Source organism: Oreochromis aureus, linkage group 12 (assembly GCF_013358895.1).
Source record: "Oreochromis aureus strain Israel breed Guangdong linkage group 12, ZZ_aureus, whole genome shotgun sequence".
Taxonomy (NCBI): Eukaryota; Metazoa; Chordata; class Actinopteri; order Cichliformes; family Cichlidae; genus Oreochromis; species Oreochromis aureus.
The window spans coordinates 7,025,635-7,052,730 of NC_052953.1; the positions used below are offsets into that span (position 1 = coordinate 7,025,635).

General features: G+C 39.5%; 1 protein-coding gene across 1 annotated transcript in view; it reads right to left on the minus strand.

The window, feature by feature from the left end:
- LOC116313599 (phospholipid-transporting ATPase ID-like) overlaps positions 1–27,096 on the minus strand; it is a 53,500-nt gene that overhangs the window by 10,322 nt on the left and 16,082 nt on the right. The window contains exons 2-17 of the mRNA XM_039621209.1: positions 21,495–21,585; positions 19,349–19,407; positions 15,202–15,315; positions 13,868–13,966; positions 7,843–7,904; positions 5,651–5,723; positions 5,222–5,292; positions 5,025–5,107; positions 4,214–4,372; positions 4,043–4,131; positions 2,523–2,713; positions 2,198–2,406; positions 1,943–1,986; positions 1,300–1,465; positions 894–1,082; positions 647–762 (exon numbers count right to left, since the gene is read on the minus strand). Of these exons, the coding sequence (XP_039477143.1) occupies positions 647–762; positions 894–1,082; positions 1,300–1,465; positions 1,943–1,986; positions 2,198–2,406; positions 2,523–2,713; positions 4,043–4,131; positions 4,214–4,372; positions 5,025–5,107; positions 5,222–5,292; positions 5,651–5,723; positions 7,843–7,904; positions 13,868–13,966; positions 15,202–15,315; positions 19,349–19,407; positions 21,495–21,537 (1,767 nt within the window). The 5' untranslated portion in view covers positions 21,538–21,585. The remainder of the gene's footprint in view (positions 1–646; positions 763–893; positions 1,083–1,299; positions 1,466–1,942; positions 1,987–2,197; positions 2,407–2,522; positions 2,714–4,042; positions 4,132–4,213; positions 4,373–5,024; positions 5,108–5,221; positions 5,293–5,650; positions 5,724–7,842; positions 7,905–13,867; positions 13,967–15,201; positions 15,316–19,348; positions 19,408–21,494; positions 21,586–27,096) is intronic.

Genomic DNA, 27,096 nt, shown 5'->3' on the forward strand with positions numbered 1-27,096 from the left:
ATAAAGTCAAATGAAGCTCTGGTGGATATCTCCACATTTATGATGACCATGAGAACTGCAATTGATCTTATGTCAAGCCCACACAAACAAACTTCTTCCATAACGCATGAATTTAAATCTTTCATTTCCTTTCCTGTCAGTAAGATAAAGAATGTACTGACACGTTTATTTAAAAAAAAAAAAAAAAAAAAAGTAGTGCTATACTTACAGCACTTTACTTAGAGGTTGTGCCTGTTACCTTTACAGCCTTATATTGATATGCTCAAGAATTAATGTGTACCCAACTCCACTTAACAATCCACTAGTTTGAACTGCTGCTTTAAAATGAACTTAAAAACATTTATTATGTTATGTCTCTTTATTCTGTCAGTACTGCCTCAAATTTGGGTCATTAGTGGAGATTGAACTTGGTTATCTTTGGACTCGCTCAGATATTTTGGACAGTGCAAAGTATTATACAAATGAAGGTTTTTCATCATGATTATCAGAAGTACTAGTATGTAAATTCAATAATTTGTTGCTCCAGGGAAGCAAGTTCATCCCAAATGCAAATGCATTTTGGGATGAACTACGTACAAATGCAGTTAGCATAGACTAGCAGAGTCAAATATCTCTCTTTGAACACACACACAGAAATACTACTAACATTAAGGTGTTCTGTCGTGACATCCATCAGCTTGCTGCAGGACTGGTGCAGCCTTTCGTAGATGATTGTGTCGGCACCTTTGCAGTAGAGAGACAGGTTGCCCTCTGGACTCCTCACTAGATACAAAAATTTACATACATGAAAACAAACAATGTTTCAAATTGCAGTGGAAAAAAGAGCAGTCTGTATGAGAGCTAAATAGGAACTCATACACAGATATATAGATACATATATAGTATGTATATACCTATGACTGACATCCTCTTGCGGACATTGTTGAAATCCAGGATGGCCAGGAGTTCATAGTTGCACTGCTTTCCCATTTCCACGATAGAAATACTGTCTGGTGTTCGTGAGCGGAAGACAAATCCAAAGTTTCTGGCTGCTGTCACCAGAGCCCCCTCATCTGGCGACTGGGCCTGGTAGAAAAGCTCTCCTGGAGAACAAAAAGTTTATATTGAGCAGAGCAACCATGATTATTTAAGTAAAGTTCATAATTCTGGCTGCAGCAAAAAATGCTTTCACGTTGATCATTTTCAAGCCAGAGCTTTTTCATTGGAGGACCTCTACAGTAAACTACTGAACAAAAAAAGGACCGGAAAACACACATACTGCCTTTTAACTGCTCATTGAAACATTTGTACCGTCCTCACCTTCTTTCTTCTCCTCGGCCATGACAGTGTGGCAGAGAGCCAGCAGCCTGAAGAAGGCGTGGACCTCCGGGTTCTCCAGCTTCACCGCCTCCACCAGAGAATGGTCGTGGAAGACGAAACGAGAGTCGGCTAACGGATTGAAGGAGAAGTCTACTGTGTCTGTACACTGCAGGAGTAAGTGTACAACAAGAAAAAAAGAAGTAAGAAAGAAAGAAGGATAAAACAGAGAGGGAAAGAAATGTAACTGGACCTGCTTAGGCTGATGAGGAGAGGTGAGAGAAGTGCACACTGAGTCTGTTATAAGAACACTGAAATGTGTCAGAAACTTTAACTAATTTAATAATATAATCCTGTGAAATCACTGTAAACCTTGTAAAGAACTAAGGTTATTTAACTGTCTAAATATAGAAATCACAGAAAGTAAAGGAGCAGTAGTCTAAAAGGAAAACTGTTCAACATACCAGGGACCAGGAATTCTGTCCAATGTTGCTCCTAACTACCTTCCTTCAAACTATCCAAAAATTCTATTTCAGGGAATCCAAACTTTACCACTGCATTGGAGACGCCATCTGTCAGTCAGTCATACAGACCAGTAACCTATTTTTTATTTATTTAATTTTTAAATCTGCATATGCAAACTCACCTCATTCATTTCTAGTCTTTGGCCTGTGTAGTCATAAACATCTCCTGCAGAGCAGAATAACATTTTTAATCAAACTTTATTATACATGAAGAGATTGTGTTGAACAAAGCATCAGCTGACATAAACCTTTGTGTGCGTGAAAAATCATCCAACTTCTCTGAATAAGGAATCCAAAAATGCATTTTTAGAAAGTCTCAGTAGATTCTTGTTTCAACTTGATCCAACTGAAAAACACTTTATGACTAAAACTCTTACCATAGCATTTGCCGTTAATAGTGCACTTGTTGAAGATCATGATATTCTGGGTGAGTGTTCCTGTTTTGTCACTGAAGACGTATTTGATTTGGCCGAGCTCTTCGTTCAGAGTGGTGGTGCGAGCCTCAGCAGGGGTGTCATTGCGGGCATAGTACATTTTCCTGTCCCAGTCGATGTAGAAGCTGTTCCCCAGACGAATGATCTCCACACTTCAACCAAATATTGAAAAGAGGCACGTGTAGTCATTTTCTTTTGTATTGATTTTGTCAAATTCATTGTAAAAAGGTAACACAAGGTAATAAAAGCATCATTTCAAACTTATTACCTCACATAGAGAGATATGGGCACCACGGTGTTGAGGATGATGACGTAGGACCAGAATGTGAGAAAGGACGAGAAAGCGGGATCATCCTCCAGCCTTGGCAGGAAGACAGTAAACTGTGAGCCCTCACTTTTTTCCCAGATGTAGTTTCCTATCGCCAGGACAGAGCACATGAAGGCCAGGAAACCAAAAATCTGCAGAAAGAGTAGAAAGAGGCTTTATTTTGTCATTTAGGAATACAAAAAAACCCTCTGTTAGTGTATAAACTTCAGCTACAACTCACAAACACAAATGTTCTAGATCCAAAACTGAGACAACCAAGATCTGCTTAAGCAGGCAACATATTTGTATGTTGAGAGCTTGAAATAAAAAGACGAGTGAGTTTGTGATGATCTCATCTGAGAGGAGTTTCAGATCTAAAAACAAATGGTGGAGAGTCCCAGGTACTCTATGACCCCTAGTGGAGGTCGTCCTGAGGGTCATTGACCTACTATTGATCATGCGAGTCGTCACATGAGCCATGGTGTGAAAAAAGATGTGGGTCATTACCATCACCAGGGGTTCAGGGGGAAACCACTACGGGACCTTCCTCGACCCCATCATGTGACGTTGTGCATGTACGAGCTTGTACAGATTTATAACCATCTCTCATTGCCGGTAATGATAAACTACCAAAACATTTTTAATATTAATCAGAAGTTTGGAGTCACTTTGAAATATCATTATTATTTTTTTAAAGAAAAGCTCATTTGTTTCATTTTAATATAACTTTATAATTATCGAACTACCTCAGCACAGATGAAAACTGTTCTGTTGTTTAAAGAAGCATTTGACTAATTAAGTATGTGGAGCATCAGCGTTTGTGGGTAGGATTACAAATGTAAACTGACCGACTTAAAAATAAAAAACACGGCGATCTTGTTTAAGAGGATAAAGTTATTTCATGCAGATTTTGCACAAATAAAGGGAACATTTCATACGACCATGTACAGAAATAAATACATTTATAGATGCGTTATTGATTCCACAAGGCAAATTGTAGTACTTAATGTAATTCAATTATGTAGTTAAAAAAAAGGGCAGACTGTAGTTTAAAGTTTGGTTTAAAAGTTTTACATTTTAAGAATGAGTGATACTGATTTATGCAACTAAATTAATGGCTTTGTCTTCCTTTGCTGTGGTAGTAGCTACTCCACAGCACCTTGAAGCTGCTGAGCAAACTATGCATGTATCCCCTTTACGGTCTCGGATACATCACCAGTTTTCCTGCTTTCTCCTGTTTGCACTGCTCTACTGCATCAGATCTTTTGCTTTTAAACAAATCATTAGTGTTGGCGATGAGAATGTCCAATAAAAACAAAATTGCGGTGCATTAGCAGAAGGGAAACTAGTGTAATGAACTGATTTAACTGTAAACTTAGACTTCAGTACCTCAGCAGCAGTCAGCTCATTTCTTCACAAATCTCATTAAAAAACAATAAATTATTGAGGACCCTGAGATGTGATAAAACAAATGCACTCACAAAGATGACTAAGATATTCATTAGACGGTCTATACTGGTCCTCTTGAACGTGCTCTTCCCACAGTTCTGCATCAGCTTTGTTTCTGGACCTGCAAAAGGGAAACAGAATGATCTGAAGTCACAAGTTTCATAATTCCCATTACAGTAGTTCCCTATTAATGTGTGTCTGACCTCCAAACAGCACCAGTCCAAAGCACCACTCAGTGTTCCTCAGGGTGCAGCCTCGCAGCAGGATTTTCTCATTGTCAAGTGAATATTTCTGACCTGCGAAGGTCAGCACTCCTGTGAAGCGGTCTAGACGGTTGTTGGGGGGTTCACAGCGCACCTCACCTTGAGGAAAGGAAAGACACAGCAGGTTTAGATTTAGAAAGAGTACAACCACTACCAATTTTAAAAAGTAAAATACCTCCATATTGTTCACAAATTTACTTCAGATGAATTAAAGTTAAATGAAGGTTAAGAAAAAAACCCATGGGTTAGAAAATACGTGAGCCTAAGATGAACTTTTTCTTTCTTTGCGTTTTCACACCTTAACAGGGTAAGTACATTTTATTTATATAGCACATTTACATTTAACATCAAAGTGCATTACAGTGAAAAAATGTGTGTGTGTGTGTGTGTGTGTGTGTGTGTGTGTGTGTGTGTGTGTGTGTGTGTGTGTGTTCCTGTCTAGCTATCTTTGTGAGGACCAAAATCTGCATTTTACTATACTTGTGAGAACCAGCAGTCACTTGTGAGGACACACAACCCGGTCCTCACATTTTTGAAGGCACTTAAAGGCATTTTTGAGGCTCAAAATGGGGTTTTAGTGTCAGGGTTACAATTAGGTTATGGTTAGGTTTAGGGTAAGGATAAGGGTTAGGGTTAGGCATTCATTTTTAATGGTTAGGGTTAGGGTAAGGGGCTAGGGAAACCATTATGTCAATGAGGGTCCTCACTAAGATAGCTGAACGGGGTTGTGTGTGCGTGTTTACAGTCTCACCATTAAAATCTGCCAGTTTTTCAGTATCATCCCCCAGGTCTCCCGTCACTGGGAGGGCCTGTCTCACCTTCAGGTTAGTCTCTCTGAGGAAGAGAAGCCGAGAAAGTAAAAAAGAGGAAGATGGAAGACGGCTGCATAAGTGGAAGTGAGAACAGAAGGATGTGGTTAGATGTAAAAAAGGAGGAAAATAGACTAACCCATCGAGTTCTGCTGTCTCAATGTACACAAGGTTGAGTGGTTCACTGCTGGAGAGCAACAAGAGGTCTGCCTGAAATTACAAAGAATTTATGAATGGTAAAAATGTGTGTGGTCAATGACAGAGGATTTTATTACTCAACTAAAAACTTACTTTAGATTTACTGACATCTCTGATTGTTCTTTTGTCTTTTAGAAAACATCAGAATTACAATATAAAAAACTTCCCCAAAACCTAATTTGGTTATGCTCTGTTCCTTTTAACAGACATGCTAAAAGTTCACTGAGTCAACCCATAAGAACAAAATACAACATCCAGAGGAAGTCAACAATAAACTGTAACACAATGAAATACAGTTTATATTCTATGTGTTGGGGAAGAGAAAAACGAACAAATAAGAAGTACTTCCACCCTCTAATTCTTTACTTACTGTAACAAACTGGTTGTTTTCTAGTTTGATGATGTCTCCCACTTGGACATTCATCCATTTCTCGCTCTGTAGCCTGAGAACAGGGAGAGGTTGGTAAGTGTGTGTGCACAGTATCACTTTCCTTTTTCTTTGAAGACTGTCAGGAAACAAATGCTCTGAGGGCTCACAAAGAACCACTGAACACCAAGGTCATCCTAATATTAGTCATTTTCCTTTTGCTGGATGTTCCTGCCAGTTTCCTGTATTATCTCTCTGTGTATTTATCTGTCAATAATAGCGAGAGTTTTTAATAGTTGGCTGGAACTGGATGCTTTGCCAAGTTTCCCATTACATGTTTCTGCTCATGTTGGTGTTTCAGATTCCCACAGCTGACATATTTTTAGGATGATCTCTTTCTAGTTTGTAGGTTTTCTTAATATCTGCAGTAATCTTTAACATGTCAAAACAACATAAAGGAATAATTTTCACATCAGTTTTTCAAAGATTGTAAAGAATTTTCATGTATTTTTTTTTTCCCCAGCCAAGCTTTGTTATCATTATATAAACAGTACATTTGCACATAGGCTTAAATTAGCCCACTGAATGAACAATAGGCTGTGAGGTCAGTTCCTTGATCATTAATATACGAATTGTCATGACCACTGATCAGCAACCAATGATCAACGGACACCCAGTTTGTACTCCAGTGGATGATGAGCGTCAAAGCGTAAATACTGAGCCAGTTTCAGTCATTGTGTAGTCACGTTTCTCCCACTAAAAACGCTACGTCCCGATGAACAGAATCAACCTTTTGGATGACTGAGCATGCATCGAGACATTCTTTCCAAATGTATTACTCAAAATAATATTTATTTATTCCAGTACCACTTTTGTTTTTAAATCACATTTTAGACAGTGCTGCAATATTTTTGTTATCAGGGTTTTCTGTGTTCTCTGTATTACTGTAGGTCTTTACCTTACAATAAAAAGCACCTTGATGCTACTGTTGTTGTGATTTGGGAGTATACAAATAAAACTGAATTGATCAAGTTAAAGTCTCTGGAGCAAAGTAAAAGACCTTGTACCCTCTTTTGAAGCTACATTTCTGATAATGACTTATGTACTGAAAAGGTTTCTTGGATACTAATGGCACTACTTAATTTTTAAACCATTATTACTATTTATTGTATTAATAAAATGATTATTACAATATTACAACCATGTAATCGGCTTGTTTTAATTTTATTGAGCATTTTCCTTTTTCTGATAGGATATACCTCATTTTTGCAAAAAAACCCCCCAAAAAACTGACGTACAGGAACAAATATTAAACACAACTTATAAGAAAATAGAGCTTAGCAAATTACAACAATATATGACAAGAAGAAAATCACTCAGTAATTTACTGATAATTTTCAATTAAACAGAAAAAAAGTACACAAAATATAGTAGAGCAAATCTAAATGGAAAAATAGAACAAAATGTAAAACACAATAAATACATGTACTGTGGTATGCAGCACCACAGCTGCTTCCCCAGTGGCTAAACACAGAATAATGAATGGGACATACGCTTCAGTGAAATAAACTATTTACTCCAGTCCTAAAAATGAAGTGATCTTTATTTTGCGTATTTAGCAGAAGGCGGCATTGTATCAGCAGGAAGTAAACTTTGTCCTGCAGCTGCTTCCCAATGTGGACTAAACAGTGAGTACACGCAAGGCAGCCAGGAGGAAATGAAGACACAAGTTAAAATATTTTTATCCACCACATCTTTCATAAGTAAAAATACAAATGGGAGCTTTATCTCTTTTTTGATTATAACATCATCACATCACAGTATACAGGCCTTGCGATAACAGCCCATATGGCAATTTTGAGGCCTTAAAACAATTAGAATCTCACTTGATGTACGATGTTTAATTCTTCTGTTAATAGCCAAGCGCAGTGGATATTTTTGAACCTGTATTTTCCTTTTTGCGCTCCAATGTAGCCACAGGAAGCAGCTGCAGGATGGTGGGCAGCACTTGTTTTGTTGTTGCGCTTATGTCTAGTATTTCAAATATGTGAGCTATGCTCTATTTGGGATCCAGCTTCAGAGCTGAAACATCAAATACTTTGAATCCGTGCATGAGGATATGATTCATAGCACCCACACAAACACACACACACACCCACATACACACCGCTGTGTCTAAACACACACAAACTTACTTTCTGTCAATAAGGACTTGGACTTTTCGGTTGTTAACTCGATTGTCGCTCCTGTGGCGATTCTGGGAAACAAAACACAATGACAGGACTGAGTCAGAAAAGGTCACAGGAAACTCAAACTCAGTTCGCTGATTTGTTAATTTTTTATGACCAAATCTCCCTTTAAAGGTATCGGTCACCAACTAACAGACAGAGTGTGCGAGAAGAGATGACAATGCAGTGACTGTACAAAATGGAGAGGGTTTTAGCCGAGTTAAACCTCAGACTCTTAGACAAACGTCTACTTCCCTCCATGACAACACCTCTTTGTCTCGTCTCATAGACTTACTATTTATTTCTGTATGTCAGACAGAGAGTCTGCTACCGATTTAAAACTGAAAGGTGGCTTCCCTTCTGAAATTATATTCAAATTACAAAAAGGTTAAATGCGGTTTATTGATTGGAAACATTTACTGTTACTACTTGTTTCAAATATTAATAAGGCCCAGCTCAGATATGGCAAATTCAGTGAAGCATTGCACAGAGCAGAAACTCTTATCTGTACGGCAACACATTAAAGAGATGCTGATCAGGCTGTAGAAGGGAAAATGAAGGTTACAGCCACAATAAAATAAAGTTAATGTTGAACTTGTTCTTTCTGTGTTACAACCTGAAGAGGTTATGTCTGGATTTTATGTTCTCCTTTCTGGGAAGTCAAAGCCTTTCTTTTTTTCACCTTTTACATTCCACCTTGTTATCACCTGACCTTTTTATTCTAATTCTTTGTGAAGAGATCACGTCAAGAGAGTGGTTATCCAAAACTGTTAACTTCTGTTGTCAACTCTCTGGCAATTACTGATGGCTGTTGATGAGTTGAATTTATGACAGCATTTTTTAAACAGAAAAAAACCCTGTCATCAATTGTAAGTAATTTCTAAAACCAACAGTTAGTTTTCTAGCAACAACTCATATGTGAATTATCTCATCTCCAATTATCTCACATTTCCCTCGTGACCATTCATATGGGTAACAAACACCATCAAACCTGTTGGGCTTGAGCAAATAAATGAATAAATATTTTTTTTAACCATTTCTTGTGTTATTTGGAGTTTCCGTACTTTCTGTGGTTGTCTGATATTTTTTCCTAATGTCTTGATTATCTTGCTTCCTATCTTTAGCTTTTTATCTGCATTTGTAAGCGTACCTTTAATTAGTTTGTCTTGTGTTTAGTTACTTTTATTGTGCATTTACATGCCTTTGTCCCTTTGCTGTGTCGGTATATCAGTTTTCCTTCCTCTGCTTGGATTGTTTGAACAAGTCTCCCTCAAGTGCCGTTCATTTGGGTCTTTTCCTTTTGTGAAATATTGCATGTCAACTTAAGTGACATGCAGTGGGAGGACGCTGGACAGACCCGGTGCACCTAAACGCGTAGTGAGGGTGTGCTGGGAACGTCTAGCAGAGGCCCCAGTCCGCGAGATCTTCAACGCACACCTCCGGCAGAGCTTCAACAACATTCCGAGGGAGACGGGGACATTGAGTCCGAATGGACCATGTTCAGCGTCTCCATTGCCGGGCTGCTGCATTGAGCTGCGGCCGCAAGGTGGTTGGTGCCTGCCGTGGTGGTAATCCCCGAACCAAATGGTGGACACCAGAGGTGAAGGGAGCCACCAGGCTGAAGAAGGAGTCCTATCGGGCTTGGTTAGCCTGTGGGACTCCAGAGGCAGCTGACAGGTATCGACAGGCCAAGCGGAATGCGGCTCGGGCAGTGGCTGAAGCAAAAACTCGGGTGTGGGAGGAGTTCGAGAGGCCATGGAAAAGACTTTCGGACTGCCTCAAGAGATTCTGGCAAACCGTCAGGCGTCTCAGGAGGGGAAAGCGGTGCTCTACCTGCACTGTGTATAGTGCTGGCGGTGCGCTGCTGACGCCGACTGAGAAAATTGTCAGGCGGTGGAAGGAATACTGAGGACCTCCTTAATCCCACTGACACGTCTTCCGAGGAGGAAGCAGAGTCTGGGGATGAGGGGAATGACCCGCCAATTTCTGGGGTCGAGGTCACTGAGGCAGTTAAACAACTCCTCGGTGGCAGAGCCCCTGGTGTGATGAGGTCCGCCCGAGTTCCTGAAGGCTCTGGACGTTGTAGGGCTGTCCTGGTTGACACGCCTCTACAATGTTGCGTGGAGATCAGGGCAGTACCCTGGACTGGCAGACCGGGTGGTGGTCCCCATCTTTAAGAGGGGAGACCGGAGGGTGTGTTCCAACCACAGGGGATCACACTCCTCAGCCTCCCTGGGAAAGTCTATGCCAGGGTGCTGGAAAGGAGAGTTCGTCCGTTAGTCGAACCTCGGATACAGGAGGAACAATGCGGTTTTCGCCCTGGTCGCGGAACACTGGACCAGCTCTTTATCCTCTCGAGGATACTTGAGGGTGCATGGGAGTTTGCCCAACCAGTCTACATGTGTTTTGTGGACTTGGAGAAGGCATTCGACCGTGTCCCTCGGGTGTCCTGTGGGAGGTGTTGCGGGAGTATGGGGTGTCTGGCCCACTGCTACGGGCCATTCGATCCCTATACAACCGTTGTAAGAGTTTGGTTCGCATTGCCGGCAATAAGTCGGACTTGTTTCCGGTGGGTGATGGGCTCCGCCAGGGCTGCCCTTTATCACCGATTCTGTTCATAATTTTTATGGACAGGATTTCTAGGCGCAGCCAAGTGGCGGAGGGCTTCCACTTGGTGGCCTCAGAATCTCATCTCTGCTTTTTGCGGATGATGTGGTTCTGATGGCTTCATCGGGTGGGGGCCTCCAGCTCGCACTGGAACAGTTCGCAGCCGAGTGTGAAGCAGCAGGAATGAGGATCAGCACCTCCAAATCTGAGGCCATGGTTCTCAGCCGGAAAAGGGTGGAGTGCCCACTCCGGGTCGGGATGAGTTCCTGCCCCAAGTGGAGGAGTTCAAGTATCTCGGGGTCTTGTTCGCGAGTGATGGGAGAAGGGAGCCGGAGATCGACAGACGGATTGGTGCTGCGGCTGCAGTGATGCGGACGCTGCACCGGTCCGTCGTGGTGAAGAGGGAGCTGAGTGTAAAAGCGAAGCTCTCAATTTACCGGTCGATCCACGCCCCGACCCTCACCTATGGCCACGAGCTGTGGGTAGTGACCGAAAGAACGAGATCGCGGATACAAGCGGCAGAAATGAGCTTCCTCCGAAGGGTGGCTGGCCTCCCTTAGAGATAGGGTGAGAAGTTCGCCATCCGGGAGGGGCTCAGAGTAGAGCCGCTGCTCCTCCACATCGAAAGGAGCCAGTTGAGGTGGTTCGGGCATCTGACAAGGATGCCCCCTGGGCGCCTCCTGGGTGAGGTGTTCCGGGCATGTCCCACCGGGAGGAGGCCCCGGGGCAGACCCAGGACGCGCTGGAGAGATTATATCTCTCGGCTGGCCTGGGAACGCCTTGGTGTTCCCCCGGATGAGCTGGAGGAGGTGGCTGGGGAGAGGGAGGTCTGGGCTTCTCTGCTTAGGCTGCTGCCCCCGCGACCCGACTTCGGATAAAGCGGATGAGGATGGATGGATGGAACTTAAGTGATTTAATCTCACCAGTATAAAGCAGGAAGAGCTAGCAATAATTACTCACTATTGGGATGTAGTATTACTTTAAATTCATTCTTACAAAGTTTTAAATCTCTGCAGCTGACTTGAAACTAACTTGTAAAACTCTCCTTTTACAACTGCATTCCAAACACCAGCCATAGTTTGCTTTTGCAAGGTCATCTACCTCACCACACTCGGTCACACCTGGAATGCTGAGATCAAATTAACCCTGAACCAAGTGACCCTGTGGAAGTAGCAGACGTTTACCAGTCAGGATCTCTGCTGCTTAACAAAAAGACTTCTGTTTCTCTTCCTTGAGACGGTCTTAATGGTTTGGCATTAAGTCCTTTTCCACTCACATGCAAACACCGGCACACATGCACATTTGTCTGGTTGACCTTAACTGCTGAAATCATTGTTTTACAAGTGCTTTTTTTCTGGTTCGCTTCTCACAGATTGATAAAAGCATAAGGAAACATTCACAATAAAATAAATAAAAAAGGAAACAATAAAAAGCTGTATCCCTTTTGAACTTGCAGCTTTCGGTCATTTGTGTTAAGCACATTGCGTTTCGTTTAATGAAATGTGCTGTCATTGTTTACCTGACTGGCAAACTGTCATTGTTATTTGCAGAGTAGGCGTAGAGAGAGGGGAAGTTATTTCTTAATCAGTTTTAACTCCCAGATGATGAAATTGGCTGAAATTTTAGCAAAAATGTCTGAAGAAATATTCCATTGAGCAACAGTTTGGACATGCATCCAATCTCTTGATTAAAAGACTGACTTGAGTGCAGACAGCTGAAGGAAGCTGAAATAATGAAAATGAGTTGGCTATGAGAATGTGAAGTATAAACCTAATCTTTTATCTCTCCCTGCTTGTACATATCTACTCTTCTCTCAGCTCCATTGGCAGCTGCCTCTCCTCACTTCTTTATCTTGCTGCCTTTATTCAACATCTTGTTGAATGTGTGTCTTTTAGGCAACAGAAGTGCCTGGACAGAGCGGAGGCCGCACAATATTGTTAAATTTACCAAATATTAGTTGCTCTAGTCTCACATCAGTACTATCTAATATCACACAGACTATGCACTAGAGAGATGGTAGATTATAGTGTGAAAAAGGTAATTTTCTTGTAGGACATCCAGCCACTACAGCAGTTTTAAAAGACAAGTTTTACAAAATCAAGTGAACCACAGATAAATAAGTCTTCCTGTACTACAATATGTCAGGTGTCCAAGTTGAAGTTACCTAAAATTTAACTTGTATCCTTTTTTTTGTAAATGATTGATGCAAAGTCTGCAGTGAAGTGAGGTGGGGTTGTCATTATTGAGTTTCTGAAGGAAATTGTGGTAAAAGTTTGACATGCAGGGGGGGCAAATGCATAATGAGTGACTAATGGTTAACATCAGATATAAAACCCAAAATCCTATTATTAAAAAGACAGTAGCATAGAAGTTGTTACCTGAAGAGGCCTTGAGCTTGACATGGGCTGTTTGATGTTTATATAAACTGACTCAATAGAGAATCCCAATAGTGATTGTTGTGTGTTCTTCTTGTGCTGTGCTTGCTTTTGGGTGTTGGGGTGTGTGAGGGATGTGTTTGCATCTTCTGATGTTCTTGTGTTTTTATTCTCTTGGGATAGTTTTTTATATTTTTGAACAAAACTGAACAAAACGACATGCCTGTTTTGCATTTGGAAGCTTAAAGTTTGAGTGTGCCAAATCTCATCACTAGATACAGTAACTTTGGAGATTGCACTCAACTGAATTCTGTTTTCTTGCCCCTTCTAATTCAAGTGCATAATTCTTGCAGCTATGTGGCTGCTGTAGAACAAACAACTCTGGCAATATGCCGGGTGTCCAGGTCTATTTACTCCAGAGGAGGCTGTAAAAATTTGTGAATGGAGTCCAATACGAGTGGATGAGTCAGTGACAGTGAGGTGAGTTGCTGAGGATTTCGTAAGCTTTATTTTTTGTAAGTGTTGCTGTCAGCCTCTGTTAGCTGCTGTTAGACGGCTTTAGTGAAACTCTCTTTGAAGTGGATCTAACATTGTCGGACTCAGAGGGAAAGTGTGATTTTTAGGACGCTTCAGTCTAGCATTTGCTGCCAAAAGTTAGCTTATAACCAGCTGTTGTCTTTGTTTAGCCACTCGTTGTTAGCTGTCTGGAGAAGGAAGGGTCGCATGTCTAATCTACTGACAATAAGTAACTGTGACAGTTAGAAATGAATTAATTCTAAGTTTATGAGAACGATTATAACAACTGATAATATATCTGTACTTGAGGTTTAGCAGGGTGCCGAATTTAAAATGTAAACTGGGAATTGGGAAATTTGTATTGCAAACGTAACATTTTTATTAGTTTCTAATTTTTCTATAATAAAGGACGTGAATTATTTTGGTTGTAGATGTGGGTTTTGTCAGTGCTATCTAGCCTTAAAAAAGCAGAAGACATTTTTAAATGTGCTCACAATGTCATCAGTTGCATCCTTGGCAGCGGTGACCGTCAGCACGAGGATCAGGGGGACGACAGTGGTGAACCAGGACAGCGAGGAAATCTGAGGAATCACCTGAAGAACACAAAACGCAGAGAACAAAAACTTTACTTTGTTCCAACCTGAGTTTAAATAAAGAGCCATGGGTGTATGTTTACTTACATAATGAAAAGAAAGGTGTGTATAAAAAAAGATTGTGTGCATTATGCTCATTTTAAACTTGAAAAGAGGATCTTACTTTGTCAAGACAACTTTTTATTAAACAATATTATTGCTATTTTTGTTTTTGCTATTTAATTATACAAGTGTGTTGTGTCTGCCAAGTAGTGTTTGAGTTGCCAAAATCTGCTTCCCATTAAAATTTTGTTTCAGAGGTAAATCTAAATAAAGCTATTTTCTGTTTCGAGTACTTTGGTGGATTTAGATGCACTTATTAAGAAAAAAAATGATTTTAAAAGTGTTGTTCATTAATCAGTTTAAACTGCAGTGTCTAAGTTCCTTTGTTATGGTCACAGTGGTCACTTTAAACTCTGTCGTGCAACGTGACTGTTTAGCACATAATGAGGCAATTTCCTGTTTTGGATTACTGCACACCCTTAAATATCACTGCAGTGCGAAGCATGGACAAACTTTAAGTAAGTAAAAAGTAAGTAAGTAAAATTTTATTTGTATAGCACCTTTCAAGATAAAATCACAAAGTGCTTCACAGAAAAGATAAAACATAAAAACAGAAATCAACCAAACGCAGGTTTAAAAAGATGAGTTTTTAGCTGTTTTTTAGATTCCTTTGATGTTTTAGGAAGTGATTCTGACAGTAAAAGCAAAACTGAATATATATCAAGTTACTGGTCAGACGTAAAGAAGTTGTTTCAGAGGTTTTTATTTTTGGGGTTTCTGGGACAAACTGGGAGAAGAGTTGGAGTCTAAGAACAAAATCCTTTTTCGGGAATAACAAGTCATTATATTATGATCTTTGTGTTATCTACGGTTCCATTGATTCGTGCGGTTGAATATTGATTCCTGGACTCTGAATTCTTTGCGTAATTATTCTGTTCCCCTTTGTCTGCATTATGCTGTCTCTGTGAGTTTGGTGTTGTTCCCTCTTTCAGTTTCATTTTGGACGTCAGATCCTTATGTGGGTTTCTGCATTTTTAATTCTTTCTGTCTTTCTTTTCCTTCTTTAGTGAACAATTCAAATTCATGTATCCTTCATTTTTTTTCTTTGAGAAGTTAAAGATTAAGGTGTCATACTCACTCCATAATTAACATGTCAGGCAACTAACAGTGAGACAGGTTTGCTTGAAACTCACCTGGAGCACCAGCAGGAACAGGAAGTAAGCATTAGCAATCCTCTGGAACTGCTCAAACAAGTTGAGAGGTAGGAAGGTGAAGAAGTTGTACTTGGAGGTTTTGATGGCATTCGTCTGTAAAAGATGAAAAGAAGATGTGGTCAAAATATAAGAATAAAACAGAAGAGTGACTTTTGAGAAATTCTGGAGTTTGTTGAATGAAAGTATTTGTGTCATTTTTAAGGAAGTGCAAACTGTTGAAGTAACGTTTCTTAAAGTTTTTAATAAACCTAGGAAACAAAATTAACTGTCCCTACTGTGAATTTGATGGTGAACCTTCTGTTTAAATGAGGGCTGTAGTTGGAGAGTAATAGGTGTTGGTTAACACTGGACGAATGGTTAAACCATTTTGTGAATGATTTCAGTTTTAGTCATTTAGGTGGACTGATCTTGCAATCACATCTTGGGCTTCCCCGTACCTGCTTTAGGGGAAGCCCAAGCTATGACATTTCTGCTACATGGGAGCATGCGACTGAAAGTCTTCTGATGTGGGGGTCTGCACAAACTGCAAATGCAAGTGGTCAGTGTGGGATTTCCACAGAGTGATCTGTGTAGCCTGAGTGCTTGAAATGATACAGAGGTACACAAAGAGGTGAGTTTGAAGGAAAATTAAATCAGACATGGCATGGTTTTAGCTTTTTCTGTGAGGAGTCACATCTTGGAAACTACTGGACAAATAAAGGCTTTTATCCGAAGCATCTGGTCTCTGTGTGAAGCTCTTACTCTGTGGACTGCATTTATATAAATCTATAAAACCTTAATGGCTTGCTTTATGGAAATTGGGCTCTAAGTATAAATGGTGGTAAGACAGTCAAATGGTAGGTAATCACATTTAAGGCCTTTAAGGTATATTTGCCTGTGCTTTTGGTCATTTGGAAACTGAATGGCTAAAATTATGTTTGGGTGCAAAGACAGGTAGCATAAAGGAGAGTGAGAGTACAGCTTGAATATTCCAACTAATTTAATAATCAGAGCACTCTGTAATCAGCCTGAGAAAGTAATACAGTTAGAAAGCACTTGTTCTGAGTGAGACCTTATATCCCTGATGCAGTTCTGTGTCTACTCTTCTCAATAAGCAGTTCTCCAATGTTTTATCCAACAAACTAAAAGAATGAGTCAAGCCTCTCTGCCATTTTTCAACAAACTTCAGTGACACATCACACCACAGTCGCGACACCAACAGAGAATGTTTGTCATGGATTATCCTGTTACTCTGGATCTTTACTGAAAGAGCAAGTCCAGCAACATCTGCAAACCAATGTGAAACATATTGACTTTAAGCATAGTTGGTCTTTGGAATTATTGACTAAATTAGTGACTGAAGATGAGATGAACTCATTAACAAAGGCTAAGACTTTGAACAAACAGCCACAAAAGTCTCTATAAAGGTAAAACATATATTAGCATTCACTAATTTGGGTTGTCTTACTATTCAGTTCAGTTAAGGTTTATTTACATCAGGGGTCTCAAACTCGCAGCCCGGGGGCCACTTCCGGCCCACGTCACCCCTACTTGCGGCCACTATAATGACGTGAACTATAAAGCAATTTGGCCCTTGAAGTTTCTTTTTTTGTTAGAGAGGATTTGTTTGTTGTTGACTGCAACGTTAAAATAAGTTCTTTAAAAAGCAAAAAATGATTTAATGTGAAGGCAATATGAGCAGAGAGCAGAAACATGTTGAGGGATTGGCTGTGTTAGTTCAGTGAAAGAGGTGTTTGTAAAAAAAACAAACAAAAAAACAACAATTTTCACTGGAAGTCAAAAACTAATGTGTACAGCTTTGTCTGCATTTTTATTTTCTTAAATACGAACAAAATGATAGCAGAATAAACGGATTTGTTTATTTGGTAGTTCAATGAAAGGCTTCGTGCGTTCACGTTTGCAGTTTTGTCTTGTGATACAATATTTGAAATTTGAAAAAACAATCAAAACACTATATTTTTGGAAATATTTTTGGGTGTTTTCTCGTTTGTTTGCTTGTTTGTTTTTGTACTACTTGAACACCAAAGTGGCCTCACGTGAGATGACAGTGCCAGCAGTGGCCCCACAGCTCAGAAGCTTGAGACCCCTGATTTACATAATGCCAAATCACAACAACAGTCACCTCAAGGTGGTTTATACTAAAAGGTAAAGTCCCTACAGTATTTAAAAGGAAACCTCAAAATCCAACAACCCTCTATGAGCAAGGACTTTGTGACGGTCGGAAGAAAAATCTCCCTTTTAACAGGAAGAAGTCTCCAGCAGAACCAGGTTCAGGGAGGGGCAGACATCTGCTGCTACTGGTTGGAGGGTGATGGGAAAGAGAAAAGAAAAAAAAGAGCATTCAGAAACAGGACAAAACACAGACTAAGGGAATGAATGTAATTACATGTTTGCAGTGGTATACAAACACATGGTGAATGGTTCACTGCTTAAATGGTTTCTTACCATGTTTTCGTCTATGCGATTACAGTCATCTGTGATTAAGTAGCAGCATACACACAGTAATTTACTTATTAGTGAAAGTGACGTGACTGAGGCTGAAAGCAGAGGTTCAACAAATAAAATAGAAAAGTGCTTGAGCTTCTATCACTGGTAAAAACATATTCCTTAGCTGCTTAATGGCTATAAACTTTAGTGTATTAAACAAACAATTAACCTGTTTGTGGCATAAACCACTTTCAGTGTTTCTCAATTTACATTTTTTGTAGATATTTTTAGGTCGTTGTTGGACAATGTCTCACAGATAATTGTGAAAGACGATTCCCCGAAAGTGACTGTACATTTCCTAGGAGCATCTCTCAGATTAAGTAAAATGAACCCATTTAAATCTGTTTGAACCAAAATACATACACAGGGTTAATACTCTGGGTTATTCTCAGACTGGGTTAAATATCCTCAGAGAAGTCTTTGTCTACGGGTTAATCAGATCAGAATCTGTAATGAAACTCCTTCTTAAGTATCACAGGGTTTTTCTAATGAATGTTATGTGACTCTTCTGAGGTCCCTACAGATATCTGAAAGAGTGAGAAGCATTTTGTCCGCACCAGGTGGATGTTATCAAGAGGTTGAAAGCCCCACCGCCTCGCCGGACTGCAGCTCACGTGTCACGCTATCTCTGCATTTCTTCCCTAACAACAACCACCCACACGCTTGAAAGTTTGTTTTGACTGCTAAACGTACAAGTACGCAAACAGAGGAAATGACTGTTTATGTCTGTTTTCATTTATTTGCTAATGGCTGTGTCCTCTTTAAGCTGAATGTTAGCGTACAGCTAACGCACAGCTTAGCGTTAACAACATCTATTTCAATATCTAGTGCAAGAGCCTTTTGAACATTTAATTATTCACTAATTTTTATTATTTTTATGATTTATTTTTCTTTTTAAGTAACAGCATCCTCCATAAAGAGGATCCTAAATTCTAAAAGAACACATTTTATATGATGTCTGCTTTGGATACATTTTAATGATTACATTCACAAGACTAAAGAACTTCTCCTTGTTCATATTTTGGTTTTTAAAGCGTAACATTTATTGATACACTGGTTTGGCCTTGACAGCAGCAACTCGGAGCAGAAAATGAAGGCATTTACTCAACAGCAACCTCAGCTCTTTGGTTTTGGCTGACAGCCCGTCTCTTGATAAGATCCAGACACACATAAACCTAGACACAGCCCCAAGGAGGTTTTTTTCTGCTGTTAATATTGAGACTGACAAAAATTGTGTTTAACAGTGTTTTGTCTAAAACAGGGGTCCCCAATCCCAGTCCACGAGGGCCGGTGTCCCTGCAGGTTTCAGATGTGTCCTTGATCCATCACAGCTGATTTAAATAGATAAATCACCTTTTCAACATGTCTTGAAGTTCTCCAGAGGCCTGGTAATGAAGTAATCATGTGATTCAGGTGTGTTGACCCAGGGTGAGATTTAAAACCTGCAGGGACACCGGCCCTCGTGGACTGGGATTGGGGACCCCTGGTCTAAAAGATACGTGGGCGAAAACATCCCCTGTTGATCTCCATCTCTATTTTAGTCACGTTTGTAATGGACAATAGAATTTCACTTTGATGAACTGTGAGTGGAAAACTCACCAATAACACAAACGCAGTGTATCCTCTATTCAGCACTTACCGCATATTTAAAGGAGAGATTGTACTCGCGGTCGTTTGCTCTGATTTTCCTTTCCAGCTCTGCAAAACAAAAGACAAAAATGAAAAAACAAAAAGCATGACCATAACTGATTTGTATTTAAATGTTTCTTAACTGTGAGTAGAGTTTTATCTTTTTCTGGCATGAAAACAATAAAAAAAATAAAAAACTGTGTAGAAACTATAAATGCTGTAAATCTGTGATATGCAAATAGCAGTGATCCCCACCCCCCACTGGTATTTTGACTTGTCAACAATGCAATAGGGCCTTATTTAATGATGAACTGCTTTAGTGCTAAATTTAGAAATTCTTTCAAAGTCAGTTATACAGTATAACTTGTTATAGAAAAACTAACTTTTATGCCCTGTTTTTACCCCTTTTTATTTTGTTATGATGAATGTCTGTAAAATTGGAGGCAGGTGCTTTGGAGTCTGACCTGAACCCCACTGGAACCTATTTTATGCTGAATTGGTGCTTTTGGTGGTCCAACACCAGTTCTGTCCTCATGCCATAATGCACAGGTGTCGAACTCCAGGCCTCGGGGGCCGGTCTCCTGCAGGTTTTAGATGTGTCCCTGGTCCAACGCAGCTGATTTAAATGGCTAAATTACCTCCTCAACATGTCTTGAAGTTCTCCAGAGGCCTGGTAATGAACTAATCATTTGATTCAGGTGTGTTGAAACAGGGTGAGATCTAAAACCTGCAGGACACCGGCCCTCGAGGCCTGGAGTTCGACACCCCCGCCATAATGGAACCAGTCCATATTTCAACAGGTTTGCAGCATTTTATAGCACTTCCTAATCTTTGCCAATTTAGGAGGGGAAAAATACTGAACTGAATCTGTGAGCTGCATCCACCCAGTCTTCTGTATAGTTGTCAATAACCCAGCTTCCTATTGGCCTGCCCCGAAGCTAATTGAATAAACAGTCTCGGGACCTGTTTATCTCTGTCAGTGACTCAATTAGGGTTCACCAGAAAGATCTGCTCTAAAGCAAGTTGGACATAGCTGGGCTATTTTTGAGTTTACTGGCTCGAGTATGCAATAGTAGTTATCAATTTCTTAGTAAATCCAAGCTTTCTGCTTGGATATTAATGTCTATACTCCACATTTGTCCGCACAGTCTACACTACACAAATGGACAAAAGAGTGCCACTTACTTCAGTCAGACCAGTGAGATTATTTTAGAGACTGAAAGCTCTCTGAGGTAAATAGCACTAAAACATTACACAGTTTTCTAAATGTGCCATTATGCTGCGAGCATAAAACAGACCAGGCAGCAAATTAGGACCAAGCATAAAAGTATATTTTACTTCCTCATTACAACTGTCACTACTCTAATTTTACTGCATGCATTCATTGATATCACTAACATCTTACTTGGTTATCTTTCTCACCAGCTTGTTTGTTTACTGTACATTTTATACATATCTCCGTACAATTTTTCAATTTTTCTATACATATTCTGTACATTGTTACCTGTATATACCTGTATATACGAACTTCGGTTGCTTATGTTTATAGGACCACCTTGGACACAAGGTGGTCCTTCCTTTTATATTTTATTTTCCCTTGCTGTAAGAGCTCCGTAACACCGAAATTTCTCATCCGTGGGATAATAACGGTTTATTCTATTCTATTCTATGCCAAAGAAATTTCTTTGTACTGAAAACATGTAGAGAAATGTATTAGTTAAAATGTATTTTAAAGTGAAACCTTCAACCTAACTCCAGTATCATTTGTGAGACTGAAATCTCTGGCTTTTGGCTTAACATACCTCACTAACCCGTTACTCTTGCTTCCCTGACACTAACAAAAACAATCCCAGGTCATCAGCTGGAGTTCTGGAGCTTTCACTTACTGCCAAGTTTTTCTCTGCTGATGAAATAAAGTTGCTGTTGAAATGTTGTCAAGCACTGTATTTAAAACAACAATAATGTTTAGAACTCTAAATATTAGAATTATTTAAATGCTATTATAAAAACTAAATCTGCAGAGGAAGCTCTTCCAAAGCTTTAGGCTGAGACTGTTTTTCGTTTTATTTTTTCAGGAATGTCAGTAGTGAAAATACAGATGGTAAATATTATGGCGATCCGCTGATATTAATAAACTAAACCTGCTCAAACCTTACCCCTCTCTTTCTTCCTGACACAGTCCAGCCCAAAGAATGACATCTTCTTTTCCTCTTCTTCCTCCTCCTGCTATCTGCCCATCATACCGATCTGTTAAGATCAAGAGAAAACGTCATAATGTGACTTAACAAAGGATACAAATGAGTCACTAATTATCTCCCTTACAGGGAAATAAATTCACTCTTGAATATATTACTGCCTTTCTCCTGGAAACTAAGAGTTGAAACGTCAGTGCTGTTAAAGTAGGAACTGCCGCCAGCTGTCATTAGAGCATTTTCCCGTAATGTGCTCTATGAGGTAATCGTTCCTCAAAATGCTCTTTAAAAGGGACTTTTGTTTCTTACCGGAAACAATTTTCAAGCCAGGGAGAGAAGGTTTAGACATCTAAATGGAAGGTGTGTTAGGAAATGGTTACTATATAGGGAAGAAAACTGACAAAACACAGCTCTTAGGCTATCTAATCAAGGAAAAGACATCTTTTTTGTGCCAAAACCCCTTGCTCTAGGTCTACATCAGGCCTCTTGATACGTTTCCCATGTTGGGCAGACTGACTCAGAGGGACACTCCCCTCTTACGCCACAAATCCACTTCTTCTTTTCTCACCCAGGGCAGGAAGAGGGCAGAGCCAGGAGCCACATCTGGATCTAGAATCTGTCTCCGCCAAGTGAGGAACACCATGTGTAGCTGTTAATGCCAAATGCCGAACCTAACCACACGGATTATGTAAGAGGATACACGAATCCCTTTAAACCAGTAACTTGTCAAAATGGATTTAGTGCAACATAAATAGACAAATTTTATATGCAACAAGAATGATATGTCATTACTGCATCATAGAAAATTATGTAGATTTAAAAAGGGTTTGCTGCTATAACAAAAAGGTGTTTGAAATTCTGGTGGCAGCACATGGCACAATTTTAAACTCATTGAAAGAAAATTATTATTAGGATTTAATATTATTTGATCAACAGCAAATGCGTAAAACTCTAGGAATGTTTCAATAAATTTAACATCTCAAAATGAATTGCAAACTTGTAAGAGAGAAGCATGATTACAGAAGTCGAGATTATTACCTCTGCCAAAGAGCTGAGGTTAGGGTTGGTCGGTAGGGTTGGTTGGCAGGTTCGGTAGGGTTGGTTGGTTGGTTGGGTTAGGGTATGGGTAAAACTCTAGAGATTTTTCAATAAATTTAACAACCCCAAAATAATTGCAAACTTGTAAGAGAGAATCATGATTACAGAAGTCAAGATTATTACCTCTACCAAAGAGGTGAGATAATAAGGTTGGTTGGTTGGCCCATCTCAGGGGTGATTAACTTTTAAAGTCGATCTTGATCTAGATTCAGGAGGTCTAGTTCCAGATCTAGATCCAGGAAGGTCTGGAAAAGTTTTATTACCTTGGCAACGCAGGTGAAAATTTTCCATCAAATCCTCATAATTTAAATAAATAAATATTAAATAAAAATACTGACTTCTAATGGAATAGTTTTGCATTTTGCATATATTTATATATTTTGTTATCTTTGTTCTTTTTAAACATGCTTTAAGAAGTTTATAATGCAGTAAAAATACAGCTCTTTGGTGTCAACTGAAAGAAAAACAGATGTGAAATGCAAAAGTTAGATCTGTGAAATCTGTAATGTGATATTTAGAGTCCCTTTTTGCAAGTATCAAGTCCCAAATATTGCCAATACAAACAAAGGCAATAGAACTTTAAGCATGGTTTTAAAGATAAGAGTAATTTTGGTAGTTTGATGTTATTTGACTTTAAAGACGCAGTCATAGGTCCAAAGTAAAGTGATATTTAGAACCCCCATTTATCATTTCCTGACATTGCCCGCTAACATTTTTTCTAAATATTGTTTGATGTGACATTTAAACTCTCAAAATGCTGAAACAATCTTAAAAAGACGGGATTTTAAACATACAACTTGATGCAGGTTAAAAAAATGTTATGTTGAAACATCTCATACAGTAGAAGGACCCATCATGTCAGTTACACAGGAAATTATGCAACTGCATTTCTATAAGCAGCAGTAGGAATCATAGAGACAGTCATGATGACTGTTATCAGCTATCTCACAGCCCTGTTTATGGTAGAACTGGTGTTTGTCAAAAGTAAGGCGGCATTTGCCAGAAATGTTTTGCTTTCTCTCCCTTCTCAATGTTGGGCTGCATTGCTGTGAGGATGTTGTGTTTTAATGCACTAAATAAGAAAAAATCTGCTGATGTTAAAAAGCAAATATACAGCTTGTTGTGTGGTGTTGACGTGTGACAGCGACAAGACTGACTCCCCCACACATACAGTGCACAAAAGGTTCAAGAAATGTACAAGAAAAGAGCATAAATGTGGTCATGAGAGAGAAACAAGTGTGTGTGTCACAAAAGTAGTTGTGGTTTTTGAATCCCGCCTCTCAGCTTTGGTTGCCAAGGTGACGTCAGCATTGGAGCTATAAATATCAACCATATGAGTTTGTTGAAGAATGTGAGGAAAGTCTGGAAATACATACATACAGAACACACACAAACACACACACAGAAAGACAGTAATACAGTCGGGGTTGGGCAATTTAACATAACGAAATACAGTGTTCACATCTTTTTATTTTCTTAGCTAATGTAACATAAAAACCATTTGTAAACTATTTATTTACTGATTGAATAAAAGCTCTAACACCTCTAATATTATCACAGGATTTTCTGTAGTGTTAACAATCACAAGATTGTGATTTCTCAGTGTGACCCCTCTGACCCCAATTCTTCACAAAGGAAGGTGTCAGGAAGTGGCTGATGTGCAAAACTATCTTGATAAAAATTTACATTTCAGTTTTGATCAGGTAGCCGCCCATCATGTTGTACTTTTATATGACAACAATAATGACTTCAGCAGCATGCATGCTGGGAAATATATGAAAAGATAAGTAAAAAAAATCCACCGGATACTTATGCAATGCATTGTGAAACATATTTTCATCCCCAAGCATCGCACGCTGATGCTTTGTTAGAGGCATCGCAACGAAAAGCATCAGATGTCCTTCGGCTTTGGTGATTCGTAGCATCATGAGAAGCAATATTTGATGCTGTGAGCTAGTGGTCTGTTTTAAGAAGCCAGGGCCTCAGTTTTCACCCAGATTTGGAGTTTTGTGTTCTCACCTTGGTTTATGATACTTTTAATTTTGCTTTTGCTTGCTGGTTATAGTTACGTACCTAAAGCAACTCAGTGTTAGTGCGTCAGGTGCATGATAACAAAGCAATCTGGATTAATCTATTCCCCTTTTACAAGATTACCCTGCAGATTAATGTTGCACATTTTAATTGTGATGTCCTTAAAGGTTCTCATATGTGACAAGTCTCATGGCACTGAGGTGATATTGATAAAACAGAATTATTCAAATGAGAGTGGGGTAGAAAGACGAAATTAGACAATGAAATTATTTGGACGAACTTAAATCTGAATGTTTTCACATGAGGCCGTTTTTCCCACTCTACATTTGGATGGTCTCCCAGGCTGGTTTATTTATTTTTTTCATCCATCTAAGACAAAAACATTGCTGATTTACACTTTAAAAATATGGTCACTGCTGGTCTTCAGTGTCATTCACCTGTCTCGAGTCTTGAGTCACAGTGTTTGGCAAACTACCTCCATTAACTTGGATTATAGCTCATGGTAATAGACCTTGTTCTGTTCTGTAGGTCCACTGCAACCTGGTGGATCACTCTAAGCAGAACTTGATTCATTTTAGAAAGAGTAGTTGTGCCTCCTTTTACACACACAACCTTGCTACAACCACAAATGATATATCTCATTCTATGGAAAACACTGTGGGGCAGCACTCGAGCACCTAAATCTGAAAGGTCTGTTAATGCAAACTTAGAGATATTTGCAAAATAACAAGAAAACAGTGACATCCCACAGTCCACTTAAACCAGGGGTCTGCAACCTTTTACACCCAAAGAGCCATTTGGACCCGGTTTCCACGCAAAAGAAAACACTGGGAGCCGCAAATACTTTTTGACATCTAAAATGAAGATAACGCTGTATATATTGTTTTTTATCTTTATGCTTTGTGTGAACAACTAAGGTGTGCTGCTTATGAAATCCATGAAGTGCAACAGAGAAAATTAAATTATATTTATGTAATCAACACATTTTAAACTCTTAAAGAAATATAACAAAAGGAAAGACACCCAGCTGAACTAAATGATCCATGTAGCAAACAAAAACTGTTGTCAGCCGCCACCCTTATATCACCTTTGGGCTGTTGGAGCCTTGACCTGACTCTTAAAAATAATTGGAAAAAGCACTATGCTGCTGAAAATGAAAAATAGATATAATTCTGCCTAAATATGTATTTTACCTGGTTAATGCGTGCGGCGGGCGTGGTTTGCAGCGCTGCTGCAGGGGAGGCGGACGCACCTGAGCGACACCCGCAATCACGCCTCGCTGCCTTTACGTCTGCGCTATCTGTGCTGTTGTGTTGTTGGTGGTGTATGTCGGGCTGTGAGCTGAAAAGCTACAGCCGGCTGTATCGCGTACAGCAACCGTGTGTGAAAAGTGCTCAATAAAGAGATGCTCAAAAGCATGCTCATGGAAACATCGTCGGGTCTGCCGTGATTTGTTTACAATGGGACTTCTGCTCCTGAACCTCTGCGCACAGAGTCCGCAAATCGGGGCTATACGAAGTCAGTTTATGCAGGACTGTAAGCTGTCATCTGTCAGGCGTGAACGGTGTTTGTCTTTTAACATAGTTCACGGTGGAGAACAGCTGCTGACATAATGTGGATCCGAAGATCCATAATTGGCCTACCTGGGGTTGAAAGTCTCGATAAATGCACGCGGCGTTTGGGCGGGTATACCCAAGCTTCCATGAGTGTGACTCTTATTTTGAGCGATGAAAAAATAATAGAATATAATTTTATTTTTATATTTCAGTATCACAATAATCTTCCAATTTAGAACTACGAGTTAAAAAGAACTAACATAAATAAAATACACTTCAGCTAAATACTTCTAATTTATTTTCCCAAACCAGGCGGAGCCGCAATATAAGGACTAAAGAGCCGCATGCGGCTCCGGAGCCGCAGGTTGCCGACCCCTGACTTAAACCAACAAGACATTCTTCTTTCTTCTCATCCCTGTCATGTGTTCATGGTGCAGATGTGAATTACTTAAGCATCTAGTTAAAGCTACAGAGGAAGAGGGTTTTGTGTTTTACTTGGGAATAGAATGGTATGTATGTGTGAGTTTGGTGATGGAGTTCTTATTATGTATAAATTATGAACTTTTTTATGAATTATTTGTTCCATTTTTAATATGTTTTTTGGACAACAGATGGAAATTAGCCTTTGGCTCTAATCTGGTGTGTTTACATTGATGTATTTTTTTTACATGTATGTTCATTAACACGCACTGTCCTAAATAAATAAATAAATAAGTGAGCATAAATGGAGTAACTTTTTTTAATGGAAGGTAAATTTAAATACGACTTTTCAGATAATTCAACAAATATCAGCAAATGCATTTATTGTCAAATCAAATATTGGATCTATATATGATGTGCTGCTGTTCTTTTTCAAATTTACTGCAAAACAAACTGAAGTA